The following is a 13,945-nucleotide window of genomic DNA, read 5'->3' as shown; positions in this document are numbered from 1 at the left end:
TTGCCGACGGCTAAATGACGGAATTTTGCCGCGAATCCATGCCTGGAAAAAAAATCTAGCTATGGATATCAAACCTGGTACAATTTCATAGCTATGCTAGTAAATAAGCCCCACAGAGACAGAATATACAATTTGCTGCCATTTATTAAACACGGTAGAATTAAGGAAATGTTTTATGGTTTTGTGAATTTTAATAAATTGGAAAGAATGGCATTTGGCCAAAATGTTGCCATTTCTGGTACAACTCCAAAAATCTATTAAACTGTTAGCCTTCATGCATTTTCAAGATGCGAATAGTATTGAACACATTTTAATGAAATTAATATTATTTGGTAGGAACTGTAGAACTGTATAACAGAAGATTGATAAGGTGTTAATAAGGTTTATTATTTTCTGATAGTGGTTTTTCTTGAATTCAGTTCAGGTCTAAGATAAATAATGTAACACTTAGGGGCAAATATACAGCCCAATAACCCAGCACTGGAGGATAAGATGGCAAATATCTCAACTGCCACCATTCTGCTGCCCTTACTGCTCAGGTATGCAGGGACAAATGCCCCCCACACGCTACAGAACCCCAACATACTGAAAGTGATGTTTTTAGCCTCATTAAATCGGTCAGGGAAATCCTTGGCTAGAAATGCAGCAATGAAACTCAGTAGGGCCAACGTTCCTATATATCCAATTATACAGAAGAAGAAAGTGACTGATCCCTCATTACAAAGCAAAACAATTGTGTCCATTTCAGAAAACATATCAGCTTCCAGGAATGGGGGATTGGAGGCCATCCACACAGTTGAGATTAACATCTCTTCAAAAGAACATACAATGACTAATATGATGGCCAGTTGGGTTCCTACATACTTCTTCAGCTTGCTCCCAGGCTTTGTGGCATTGAAGGCAATAATAACTGTGAGAGTTTTAGCCAACACAGAAGAAACAGAAATAGTAAATACAACCCCAAATGTTACTTGTCGGAGGAGACAACATATCTGTGTTGGGCGCCCAATGAATAATAAAGTACAGAGGAAACACAACATGAGAGAGATGAGGAGGAGACAGCTGAGATTTTGGTTATTGGCTCTCACAATAGGAGTCTCCCAATATTTCACAAAGATTCCCAAAACTACAGAAGCTGTGATGAAGAGGATGAAGGCAATGGCAGTTAAACTGGTCCCCATGGTGTCTGTATAGGAAAGATAGTTTGTAGCTTTTGGGATGCAGACAGTTCTTTTTCTATCCGGCATCTCATACGCAGGGCATTTCAAGCAGATCAAAGCATCTAAAAAATAAAATATTAATGTAACTGATATATTTATTGCTTCAATAAACTTGGTTCAAACATTGAAAGGCACAGGGATATTATTCAGTTGTGTTGTAAATACAAGTATGAGGCCTGTTATCCAGACTGCTAGGGACCTATAGCCATAAATCCAATAGCCATACAAGTGTGACTCAGAGGGTAAGGTCAACTGGCCACTATGCCATACTGCTGCCATAGCCACCTGTTCTCTCTGTGGAGACTTCCCTCCAGCCATATATGCCTGGCTCAGAGGGTAAGGTCAACCGACCACTCACCATGCTGCTCCAGTAACTGCCTTCCATTCTGTGGCGATCTCTCTCCAGCTGTACATTCCTAGCTCAGAGAGTAAGGTCAACCAATCACTTTGCCATACTGGTCTGGTAGCAGCCCTTCCAAGCATGTGGAGACCCAGCTCAAAGACCCCAGCTCTGAGGGTAAAGCCAACTGCCTACTGGTTGGGGAATGCCCTTCCTAGAGATGGGGTAATGGCACATTCTGTTAATGCCTATAAGAGGGGCCTGGATGAGTTCTTGAACAAGCAGAATATCCAAGGCTATTGTGATACTAATATCTACAGTTAGTATTACTGGTTGTATATATAGTTTATGTATGTGAGTGTATAGATTGGTAAGTATAGGGTGTGGGTGCTGGGTTTACTTGGAAGGGTTGAACTTGATGGACTCTGGTCTTTTTTCAACCCTATGTAACTATGTAACTGTGTGATTTATGCTGTTATGTCCTGTTTATGCCCTTTTAATTTATATTTCATATATATTGTGATATACAGTATGTAACTGAATTTCATTATATATTTATGCAATTTAATCATTTATATTATTTAAGAATCAATTTAATTTAACACATAATTTTAACATATAATCTTTATCATTTTTAACAAAAATATAAACAAGTGCTGTATACTATAAGAGCGTTACAAAGGGCAGATAAAGACCTTAGACTTTTGCCCACATACAGTATTTGCTCAAACACCAGGCAGCACTGATAATAGTATAGGAATATGGGTTCCAGAATAAGGGAAGGGATCTGACGGGAGGCCCACTGGGAATACAAAAGACTTCATCAAGCAAAGAACAGATGAATCTTTAGAACTGGAATAGTTTCCCTGGAGGTTCTCCTAACCCAACATAAATATCAGCATTTCTCAACTACACATTTATGTTGGCACAACTGGGATCTCTAATTTATATGTAGGACTAACCTGCCTGTTTCTCTAGATGTTGTTTCTATTCTATCCCAACTATTCAATATCTACCTTTTCTTTAACTTTCATATTTCTCCTCTTTTCCCCTCATTGCTCTTGGACCTTTGTATCTGGACACAATATTCTCTCTCATGTGGTCCACTAACAATCTTCTTCTGTTTTGTTATCTGCTCTTTCTTCTCCCCATTATGAACTCCCCTCCTCTCCTTTTTCTATTTGCTTTCCAGACCCAATATATATTTCATATATTTGACCTAAAATGTAGTTGATATATTTTAACTGTTGACTTGTTCAGCTGTTATTTTGCTTACCTGTTGAGTTGGACATTTCCCCATCTGCGCACCTGACACAGCCATAGCAACAAGATGGCTTCCCTTCTATTTTAGCTTTCCTGTATCCTGGGGCACAGGGCTCATTGCACAGAGACTGTGGGATCTGCATTTGTACGATAAAAAAATAATAAATCTCAGACTATAAGGAACACTGAAAACCAAATCAAGTTTCCACAATAAATTGTGGGTCCTTGTCAAAATATGACATATATATATAGAAACATTTTCTGATTGGACCAGTGTTGTTAGTGGGTACCGCAGGGGTCAGTCCTTGGTCCTTTGCTTTTTAACTTGTTTATTAATGACCTGGAGGGGGGCATAGACAGTACTGTTTTTATTTTTGCTGATGACACTTAATTGTGCAAAACTATAAGTTCCATGCAGGATGCTGCCACTTTGCAGAGCGATTTGACAAAATTGGAAAACTGGGCAGCAAACTGGAAAATGAGGTTCAATGTTGACAAGTCCAAAATAAAGTGCTGTCTTGTGTAAAAAGGGCATTGACACAAGGGATGACACACCATTTTGCCCCTTTATAGGTCCCTGGTAAGGCCTCAACTTGAGTATGGGGGGCAGTTTTGGGCTCCAGTCCTGAACTGGTAAAGGGGGTGGACATGAGAGGGGGCATTATTACTCTATACAAGTACATTAGAGGGGATTATAGAGAGATAGGGGGTGTAAAGTTTTTCTATAAAAATGATCAGCGCACCCCCTCCCCTTTAGATTAGAGAATGGTTCCTCACGGTGAGGGCAATGAGGTTGGGGAATGCCCTGCCGGGGGATGTTGGGTAGGGGGTTCCTCACGGTGAGGGCAGTGAGGGGGTTGGGGAATGCCCAGCCGGGGGATGTTGGGTAGGGTGTTCCTCATGGTGAGGGCAGTGAGGGGGTTGGGGAATGCCCTGCCAGGGGATGTTGGGTAGGGGGTTCCTCACGGTGAGGGCAGTGAGGGGGTTGGGGAATGCCCTGCCGGGGATGTTGGGTAGGGGGTTCCTCACAGTGAGGGCAGTGAGGGGGTTGGGGAATGCCCTGCCGGGGGATGTTGGGTAGGGGGTTCCTCATGGTGAGGGCAGTGAGGGGGTTGGGGAATGCCCTGCCGGGGGATGTTGGGTAGGGGGTTCCTCACGGTGAGGGCAGTGAGGGGGTTGGGGAATGCCCTGATGGGGGATGTTGGGTAGAGGGTTCCTCACGGTGTTAATGACTTTAAGATTAGTGATGAGTGAACGGTTTCGACGGGCATGGCTTTGCAGCTAAATTCCCAAAAAGTTGCAATGTCAAGCCCTGCTTTTTTGAGTTATAACTGCCCCCCCCCAGTACTTAATTCTATATAAATAAACATATACATGTCTATGAACCATTCCATCCAATATGGTCCATTTTGTCCAAACCCTAAATATGCCCATATCACACCCAATAATGTATAGATGACCCAAGCCACCCAGACCCTGCCCACTTTTGAGTATGCACGGATTATATATGATGACACCAATAAGCACTGTTTATATAGTAAATATATATATATAATATATAGTGAATATAGTGCCCCCTATTGTAACATATAGGGATATTATAAGCCCCCGAGGAGTTCCTTATAATATATAGTGAATAAAGTGCCCCCTATTGTAACATATAGGGATATTATAAGTCACAGAGGAGTTCCTTATAATATATAGTGAATAAAGTACCCCCTAATGTAACATATAGGGATATTATAAGTCCCAGAGGAGTTCCTTATAATATATAGTGAATAAAGTACCCCCTATTGTAAAATATAGGGATATTAAAAGTTGCCGAGGAGTTCCTTATAATATATAGTGAATAAAGTGCCCCCTATTGTAACATATAGGGATATTATAAGCCCCCGAGGAGTTCCTTATAATATATAGTGAATAAAGTACCCCCTATTGTAACATATAGGGATATTATAAGTCCCCGAGGGGTTCCTTATAATATTTAGTGAATAAAGTACCCCCTATTGTAACATATAGGGATATTATAAGTCCCAAGGAGTTCCTTATAATATATAGTGAATAAAGTGCCCCCTATTGTAACATATAGGGATATTATAAGCCCCCGAGGAGTTCCTTATAATATATAGTGAATAAAGTGCCCCCTATTGTAACATATAGGGATATTATAAGCCCCCGAGGAGTTCCTTATAATATATAGTGAATAAAGTGCCCCCTATTGTAACATATAGGGATATTATAAGCCCCCGAGGGGTTCCTTATAATATATAGTGAATAAAGTACCCCCTATTGTCACATATAGGGATATTATAAGCCCCCGAGGAGTTCCTTATATATAGTGAATAAAGTGCCCCCTATTGTAACATATAGGGATATTATAAGCCCCCGAGGAGTTCTCTTACAATTTTGAAGTGTGGACCAAACAAATCATCGCTGCTGTTGATGTAAAAATGTGTCCCGTTTGATGCATAGAAATTTCCAATTTTAGTTTTTAACATATACTTGTTCGGTAAGAAAATCCACTTTATAATGTCAAAACTGACTGGTGGGTCTCCATATTGACTGAGCGAGTGGGTGCCACCATTGGTTATAAAACTTACATTCCGAACCGAGGCATTCAGCTGGAAAGAAAGAACTAAAATGAAGCTAATAAGAAAGAATAATTTACTTTTATGATCATTTTGTACAGATATTATCTGCCTTAACTTGGACGTGAATGTATAATTCAGCTCGTTAGGTAATGGATACACACAGACATAAGTATCCATGAACATTCTTTTATTGATTGGATGTTTCTGATAAAGGCTGAAGGGCACAGGGGTCTGAAAAAACAAATCCACAGGAGTAAGGTCAGATTTTATGCAATACACGAATATGAATTTGCTACTATGCTTGATACTCCCCCAAATCGCTATATAATTAATCATAAGCGATAGGAATAGAATAGAATAGCAATGAGCAATTTTTTTTTTACCAGGAATGGTTTCGCTGCGAAATTCAGCATTTTGCCATTATTAGATTTCTCGTGAAATGGGTGCAAAAATTGCAGCAAATAAATGTTGCTGAGTGAGGAAAAAGTTGCGGCTGCAACAAAAAAAGTTGCGGTTGCATTAAATTCATCATAGTTGCATCAAAATGTTTGCGGCTCCATAACAAAAAGTGGCGTTTTGCCAATTTTGGGTTGTTTTGTGAATTTTCCGGCGAAGCGAAACAGGACAGATACACTCATCCCTAACAAAGAATAGTGATGTGCAAATTTTTCGGCAGGCATGGATTTTGCAGCGAATTTCTACATTTCACCATTACGTGAAAATTTGCCTGCAGAAAAAATGGTTGCATGTCAAATTAGCCACGGTCGCTTCAAAAATCTGGCGCGGTTGTGGCAAAATGGGCGCAGGCGACAAAAATAACACGTGGGTAACAAAAAACTATTTCCTTGCCATTTTGTGAATTTTATGGTGAAGGGAAACAAGACAGATACACTCATCCCAAACAAAGAATAGTGATGTGCAAATTTTTTCGCCAGGCATGGATTTTCAGCGAATTGCCACATTTCACCACTCCGTGAAAATTTGCCATGGAAAAAATGGTTGCACGTCAAATTAGCCACGGTCGCATCTGGCACGGTTGTGTCAAAATGGGCGTGGGTAACAAAAAACAATTTCCTTGCCATTTTGTGAATTTTATGGTTAAGGGACACGGGACAGATTCGCTCATTACTAATAAAGAACAATTAGAACAATAAGATAAATACGTATAAATATAAATGCGCACATACACACACTTTTCCATTGGATTTTTTTCTGCATTTTTTTTTTTTAGTGATGAGCGAATTTTTTCCGGCAGACATGGATTCGTAGCGAATTTCTGAATCGGCTAATTGTTTCGCAAAAAATCAGTGAAAATTCGCAGTGTAAAAATTAGTTGTGCACAAAATTTTTTTCCCAGTGTCAAATTGGGCGCTGTCATGTCAAAAAAGGGCATGGTTGCGTAAAAAAAGTGCGGGCGACAAAAGAAAATTGCGCGACAAATGCATTTCGCAAAATTTTTGCCACAATTTTAAGGCAAGGTGAAATGGGACAGATTCGCTCATAACACAATCTAAGGTCCCTATAACATTCCCATCAGTCCCTGCCCCAGTGAGCTTACAATCTAAGGTCCCTATAACATTCCCATCAGTCCCTGTCCCAGTGAGCTTGCAATCTAAGGTCCCTATCACATTCCCATCAGTCCCTGCCCCAGTGAGCTTACAATCTAAGGTCCCTATCCCATTCCCATCAGTCCCTGCCCCAGTGAGCTTACAATCTAAGGTCCCTATCCCATTCCCATCAGTCCCTGCCCCAGTGAGCTTACAATCTAAGGTCCCTATCACATTCACATCAGTCCCTGCCCCAGTGAGCTTACAATCTAAGGTCCCTATCCCATTCCCATCAGTCCCTGCCCCAGTGAGCTTACAATCTAAGGTCCCTATCACATTCCCATCAGTCCCTGCCCCAGTGAGCTTACAATCTAAGGTCCCTATCACATTCACATCAGTCCCTGCCCCAGTGAGCTTACAATCTAAGGTCCCTATCACTTTCCCATCAGCCCCTGCCCCAGTGAGCTTACAATCTAAGGTCCCTATCCCATTCCCATCAGTCCCTGCCCCAGTGAGCTTACAATCTAAGGCCCCTATCCCATTCCCATCAGCCCCTGCCCCAGTGAGCTTACAATCTAAGGTCCCTATCACATTCCCATCAGTCTCTGCACTGGCGGAGCTTACAATCTAAGGCCCCTATCACATTCCCATCAGTCTCTGCCCCAGTGAGCTTACAATCTAAGGTCCCTATCACATTCACATCAGTCCCTGTCCCAGTGAGCTTACAATCTAAGGTCCCTATCACATTCACATCAGTCCCTGCCCCAGTGAGCTTACAATCTAAGGTCCCTATCACATTCACATCAGTCTCTGCACCGGCGGAGCTTACAATCTAAGGTCCCTATCACATTCCCATCAGTCTCTGCCCCAGTGAGCTTACAATCTAAGGTCCCTATCACATTCACATCAGTCCCTGTCCCAGTGAGCTTACAATCTAAGGTCCCTATCACATTCCCATCAGTCTCTGCCCCAGTGAGCTTACAATCTAAGGTCCCTATCACATTCACATCAGTCCCTGTCCCAGTGAGCTTACAATCTAAGGTCCCTATCACATTCCCATCAGTCCCTGCCCCAGTGGAGCTTACAATCTAAGGTCCCTATCACATTCCCATCAGTCCCTGCCCCAGTGAGCTTACAATCTAAGGTCCCTATCACATTCACATCAGTCCCTGCCCCAGTGAGCTTACAATCTAAGGTCCCTATCACATTCACATCAGTCCCTGCCCCAGTGAGCTTACAATCTAAGGTCCCTATCACATTCCCATCAGTCCCTGCCCCAGTGAGCTTACAATCTAAGGTCCCTATCACATTCACATCAGTCTCTGCACCGGCGGAGCTTACAATCTAAGGTCCCTATCACATTCCCATCAGTCTCTGCCCCAGTGAGCTTACAATCTAAGGTCCCTATCACATTCACATCAGTCCCTGTCCCAGTGAGCTTACAATCTAAGGTCCCTATCACATTCACATCAGTCCCTGCCCCAGTGAGCTTACAATCTAAGGTCCCTATCACATTCACATCAGTCTCTGCCCCAGTGAGCTTACAATCTAAGGTCCCTATCACATTCACATCAGTCCCTGTCCCAGTGAGCTTACAATCTAAGGTCCCTATCACATTCACATCAGTCCCTGCCCCAGTGAGCTTACAATCTAAGGTCCCTATCACATTCACATCAGTCTCTGCACCGGCGGAGCTTACAATCTAAGGTCCCTATCACACTTCTCACACTAGGGTTACTTTTATCAGAAGCCAGTTAACCACCTGCGATTGTAATTGCATAGTTTTGGAGTGTGGAAGGAAAACAGAGTACATGGAGGAATCCCACTCTGAAGCGAATAAACAAAATACTTCCATATATTGTCCAGGCCAGGACTTGGGTAAGTCTCAGCTAGATAGTTGGACGGCCCAAATTAAAAGTCCAGGACAGAGGTGGTGGCTTTATCAGGCTGTGGAAGGAGAACCAATGACCTGGTCATGTTCACTAAAACCCACCCACCCAATTTAATACATGTAGGGAACGTTCCTACTGCAATGTGTGTTGCCAGTAAACATTCAGTGTGGCAACAACCAAAAGCCATTCTGGAAATGTAAAATCAATGGTATCGGCTCTATGGTCCTCATCCCACTGTTGATTCTATGTTTGCTGGCACTAACAAGGATAAAAATACTGTAAACGATGGGCCTACTGTAAAACTTTGGGTTACTTGGGTTGCTTGGGACATTTGCTACTTCTCAATAAAGTGCTTTTAAAATCTAACTTATAACAGGCCTATTGAGTAACTCCCTACAAGTCCCAGTAGAGCATGGGTTACACCCAACTACTGCTATCATTTGGGCCTTTACTGTAGGATTGGAGAAAGGGATTCCACTCTGACTTCCAACACACTTCAAAGATCATGTAATAACTTGGGCACCAGTGGTTGCTAAAATAAAATATACTGTTTATTTGTTAGATCTACATAACAGACTCTTATCAATAGACTCTTAGATGTTACAGTGGAGCTACCAAAAGATCTCTCTATCACTTGTCCTATACACTTGACCCCAATGCTCTAAGTTGATGCTTACTTAACACTTGCTCCTTGTTGGAACATCTGGCTTCTCTACTATCTACGCTCTGTCTGGCTCTCACTCCTAGAGGAGTTGTTACTCCTAACTTTTCAAGTTTCTTCTCCATCTGAGGCCTCCTAACTTAGGCTGTAAAGCACCACCCAAGTGGAATCTAGAGAGAGACAGAACCTTGAAGTTTTTCCTGTTATGGCTTAAGGAACCACCACATTCCTGGCTACTAAAAAAAACTCTCAGTAACCCCAAGGCATGCCTCACCCATAGATGGAGGAATACCACCCTTTTAAACTGTAAACAATGCCAGCCCATAGCTGGAGTTAGATGTTACAGTGGTGCTACCAAAAGATCTCTCTATCCCTTTTCTTGTCCACTTGACCCCAATGCTCTAAGTTGATGTCTACAGTATGGTACTTAACACTTGCTCCCTGTTGGAGCATCTGGCTGCTCTACTAGCTACGCTCTGTCTGGCTCTAGTGGAGATGTTACTCCTACTTTTCCAATTTTCTTCTCCATCTGAGGCTTCCTGCCTCAGGCTACTTCTGGCTACTAAGAAACTCCAAGTAACCCCAATGAATGCCTCACCAATAGATGGAGGAATACCACTCTTTTAAACTGTAAACAATCCCAGCCCATAGCTGTAGTTAACCATTAATGGGATTTTAAGTAAAAAAAAAAACCTCTTAACTTTATACCCTTACACTAACCTAGTCTGTAGTGCCAAGTGCCTTAAAGAAATAAATGCAAACCTTAAGGGTCATCACTATTTACTTCCCAACCTATATCCTTACAGATCTTACCCAATCACCCCAATGTTCATCTAGATTTCAAAACAAATGCAAAAACTAACAATTCAATGGGTGAGCTGGAACAGAACCTTTACACTTGTAAATATACAAATGCGTTGAAGACCTGCAGTACATGGTTTTGTTTCAGTGAAGCCCATAAAGGAACACATTGCAGACATTACCTCTGTAGCCGGCCCTATAGATACAGATAAAACAATGTTAAACTACTACACATGTTTGGTGCATATCCAGGTTTTAGAAATATCGGTTTCTTTAGGGTAGGGGTCCCCAACCTTTTTGAACACGAGTAACATTTAAATATAAAAAAAACTTGGGGAGCAACACAAGCATGAAAAAGTTCCTGGGGGTAACCTAAAAAGTCTGTAATTGATTATTTTGTAAACCCCATGTGGACTGGAAGACCACAGGAGGCTCTGTTTGGCAGTACCCATGGTCTTTATGCCTCCAAAACTTGCCTCCAAGTTAGAAATTCAAGAATGAAGACCTGCTTTTAGGCACTGTGAGCAACATTAAAGGGGTGGTGAGCAACATGTTGCTCACGAGCCACTGGTTGGGGATCATTGCTTTAGGGATTGAGTAGATTTAAAAATTGAATGTGCTGATCTACCTCTACCATGTCAGCCAGTGCACTCCTCTTCACTTATTGCCGCTCCAATCATTACTGCGCTTTTCAATTACAATTGGAACAATAGAAAGCGGCCATGTCATGTATGGCCTCTTGTACAATCTCCATCTTCTCAGCCAGTGGGCTGGTTGGACAGAGATTGTACCCGGTCGCCCCTTGCAATTAAGCAACAAAGGAGATCCCAATTCCGAGCTGGTTCTGCTTAGTTTCATTCTTGCATAGGTCTAAGAACACAGCTGAGCTGTCTCTTGGATCATTAGTAGTAATGAGCGAATCTGTCCTGAAAAAAAATGTGAAACTCATTGAAGTCATAGGTGACTTTTTTATGTGCTACAAATTTTTTATGTGGGCGAATTCATGCCTGCCAAAAAATACACTCATCATTAATCATTATTTAACCCTTTTACTGCCAGCCGTTTTGGTTAAAGTGGAACTTGTATTGCCAGACAGTTTTTGAACATTTTGCACTGTTTCACTTTAGGGGCCTTTCCTTGGGGGGACTTTTAGTTTACCCAGGAAAACAATATATTGTTTTTTTCAGAACAACCTAAGCTTTCAAAATATGGTAGAATTTTTGTGTAATTCCAATTCTGTAACAGGATATAGGCTTCTAAATTTCTAAAAATGCAAAAAAAAATCAAATTTTCCATAATATAAACACACATACTAGAAACAAAAATTATTTTATGCATGAATATACAACTGATTTGGAAAGTCCCATGTCTCCTGAACGTGCCAATACCAAATATATGTAGTTTTAAGGAGATTTGTCACTTGTATAGGCCACAAACTCCCAGCAGTACACTACCAAATTTCCAAAGCACTGCTCCAGAAAGCTGCATACTTTAGATTTCAAGGACAAAAATTCCACTAACAGAAGGTTTATTATGTACATTTTTGGAAAGAACAGATTCTGGGGAATACAGAATAGGCACAACTGTCTGTTTACACCAAACTATCAAGTCGCAATGCTTTCCTAAAGTTATTGGTTTTTATCAAAATTTGTGATTTTTTTTAAAAAATCGCTTCAAAGCTTCCAGTCTATAGTATCTTATCTCCTACAGGTCATAAAGTAACCAAATAAAATACCATAAATATGAACACCAGGGGTCCACTGAACAGTTTGATGCCCAATATGTATAGGTTTACCTAAGTATGTGGCATGTAGGGGCCCAATGGGAACATACCCCCATATGATCTATCATTTCTGTCATTTCAGCTCCTGCAAAATCAACACATTTACATCATTTTATGTGGGATAAAGCTAGTAAAAAGTATGCTCACCCCAGAAAGTCATATATTTTTGGAAAGTACACATTCCCCCGAATCTACAATAGGTACCCATGTCTTTCTACTCCAAAGTACCAAGCCACACAGCTTTTCTAAAGTTAGCAATTTTGATGACATTTCCAAAAATCCCCTCAAAGCTTCCACTTTGCAGCATCTTATCTCCCACATAGTGTTAGGTACCAAGATAAAACACCCTAAATTTGAACACCAGGGGTCCCCTGAACAGTTTGATGCCCAATATGTATAGGTTTACCTAAGTATGTGGCATGTAGGGGCCCCAATGGGAACATACCCCCATATGATCTATCATTTCAATCAACACATTTACATCATTTATGTGGGATAATACTACAAAAAAAAGTACACTCACCCCAGAAAGCCATATATTTTTGGAAAGTACACATCCCCTCGAATCTATAATGGGTAAACATTTCTTTTTGCTCCAAAGTACCAAAGTACAGAGACCCCCAGAAAACCATATATTTTTGGAAAGTACACATTCTGATGAATTCAAAATAGGTAAAGTTATTTTTCTACACCAAAGTTACACCTGGCAAAGCTACGCTAAAAACAGATCAGGAATACTTATACAGGGATAAAATGCGATTAAACCACAAAAATTGTGCAAATCAGTGAAACAACAAAATAAGTCACATGACAATGTAATTAGTGGTCAGAATATCTGATCCAATAGTCACGCTGTCAAAATAAACAGTTTTTAGGTAAAAGAAACTAAAAACAAAGTGGTAAAATTAAAAAAAAAAACAGTGTTTGTGTATAAATGTGTGTACATGTGTAAAAGTTGTGTGACAGTGTGTAAGTGTGTATATGAGTGTAAATAAGTGTATAAAAGTGTGAAAAAAAACCTGCTAAATTGTGTGCTGTAAGTGTGTGTAAATGTATGTAAGTGTGTATAAATATATGTAAGTGTGTGTGTAAGTGTATAAATGCAAAATTAAAAACCAAACACCTTACCTGTCTGGAAGCACCCGATCGCCTCCTCCTCCAGGCTCCAGCGAAGCGATCGCGTCTGCTGCTTCCAGGAGGGTCCTGCGACAATCAAGTCACAGGAGGCACATGCCGCCACTGCAGAGAGAAGCCTTTAAATACCGATGACGTATGGGACACGTCGTTGGCATTTAAGCCCTTTTACTGCCACGACATATCCCATACGTCGTTGGCAGTAAAAAGGTTAAAAAACAAAACAGTACTACAAACCTACCTGCCAGGGTTTTACTTTATTTTTGAGGCTTTGTAGTTTGTCCCAGTGATTGGCCGGTGGCTGAGCAGAGTAGAGATTGTGCAGGGCGCGCGCCAGTGCATAGACTGCAGTGTAAACTCTATAAGTGACTCTGTAATGGTGATTCCCATACACTGATACATCTGCCTCACTCATAGTCTCATTCCCTGTGCAGTCTATGACTTTTTCCCCTGGGGCAGCCTTCAGCCAGCTGGGGGTATCCAGGAAATAACAATGAAACAATCCCTCCCATGTAGTTTGTGTTAATTCATTTTTAGGATTCTCGTTAGGAGAAAATGTAGAAAAAAATTCTTCAAAGCCGGGGATCTCTCCTTCCTGGATCAGCACCGACAGAGAGCCATTACATGTGGTTTCAATCTTCTTTTCTCTAAAATAAAATGTATTTGGGAAAAAGGATGATGTGATCCAGACTTTCCTTGGCATTTGATTGAAT

General features: G+C 41.1%; 1 protein-coding gene across 1 annotated transcript; it reads right to left on the bottom strand.

Moving 5' to 3' along the window:
* Positions 1–386: 386 nt before the first annotated feature.
* LOC116411031 (vomeronasal type-2 receptor 26-like) lies at positions 387–2,966 on the bottom strand. The gene is made up of 2 exons (XM_031902798.1): positions 2,837–2,966; positions 387–1,282 (listed from the first exon to the last, which is right to left on the bottom strand). The coding sequence occupies exons 1-2, from the start codon at positions 2,964–2,966 to the stop codon at positions 387–389; spliced, it is 1,026 nt and encodes a 341-aa protein (XP_031758658.1).
* Between the last annotated feature and the right edge of the window lie 10,979 nt (positions 2,967–13,945).

The sequence above is a fragment of the Xenopus tropicalis genome, chromosome 5 (genome assembly GCF_000004195.4).
Source record: "Xenopus tropicalis strain Nigerian chromosome 5, UCB_Xtro_10.0, whole genome shotgun sequence".
Taxonomy (NCBI): Eukaryota; Metazoa; Chordata; class Amphibia; order Anura; family Pipidae; genus Xenopus; species Xenopus tropicalis.
The sequence above is the reverse complement of the archived record's forward strand: the minus strand, read 5'-3'. Positions and strand labels throughout refer to the sequence as shown.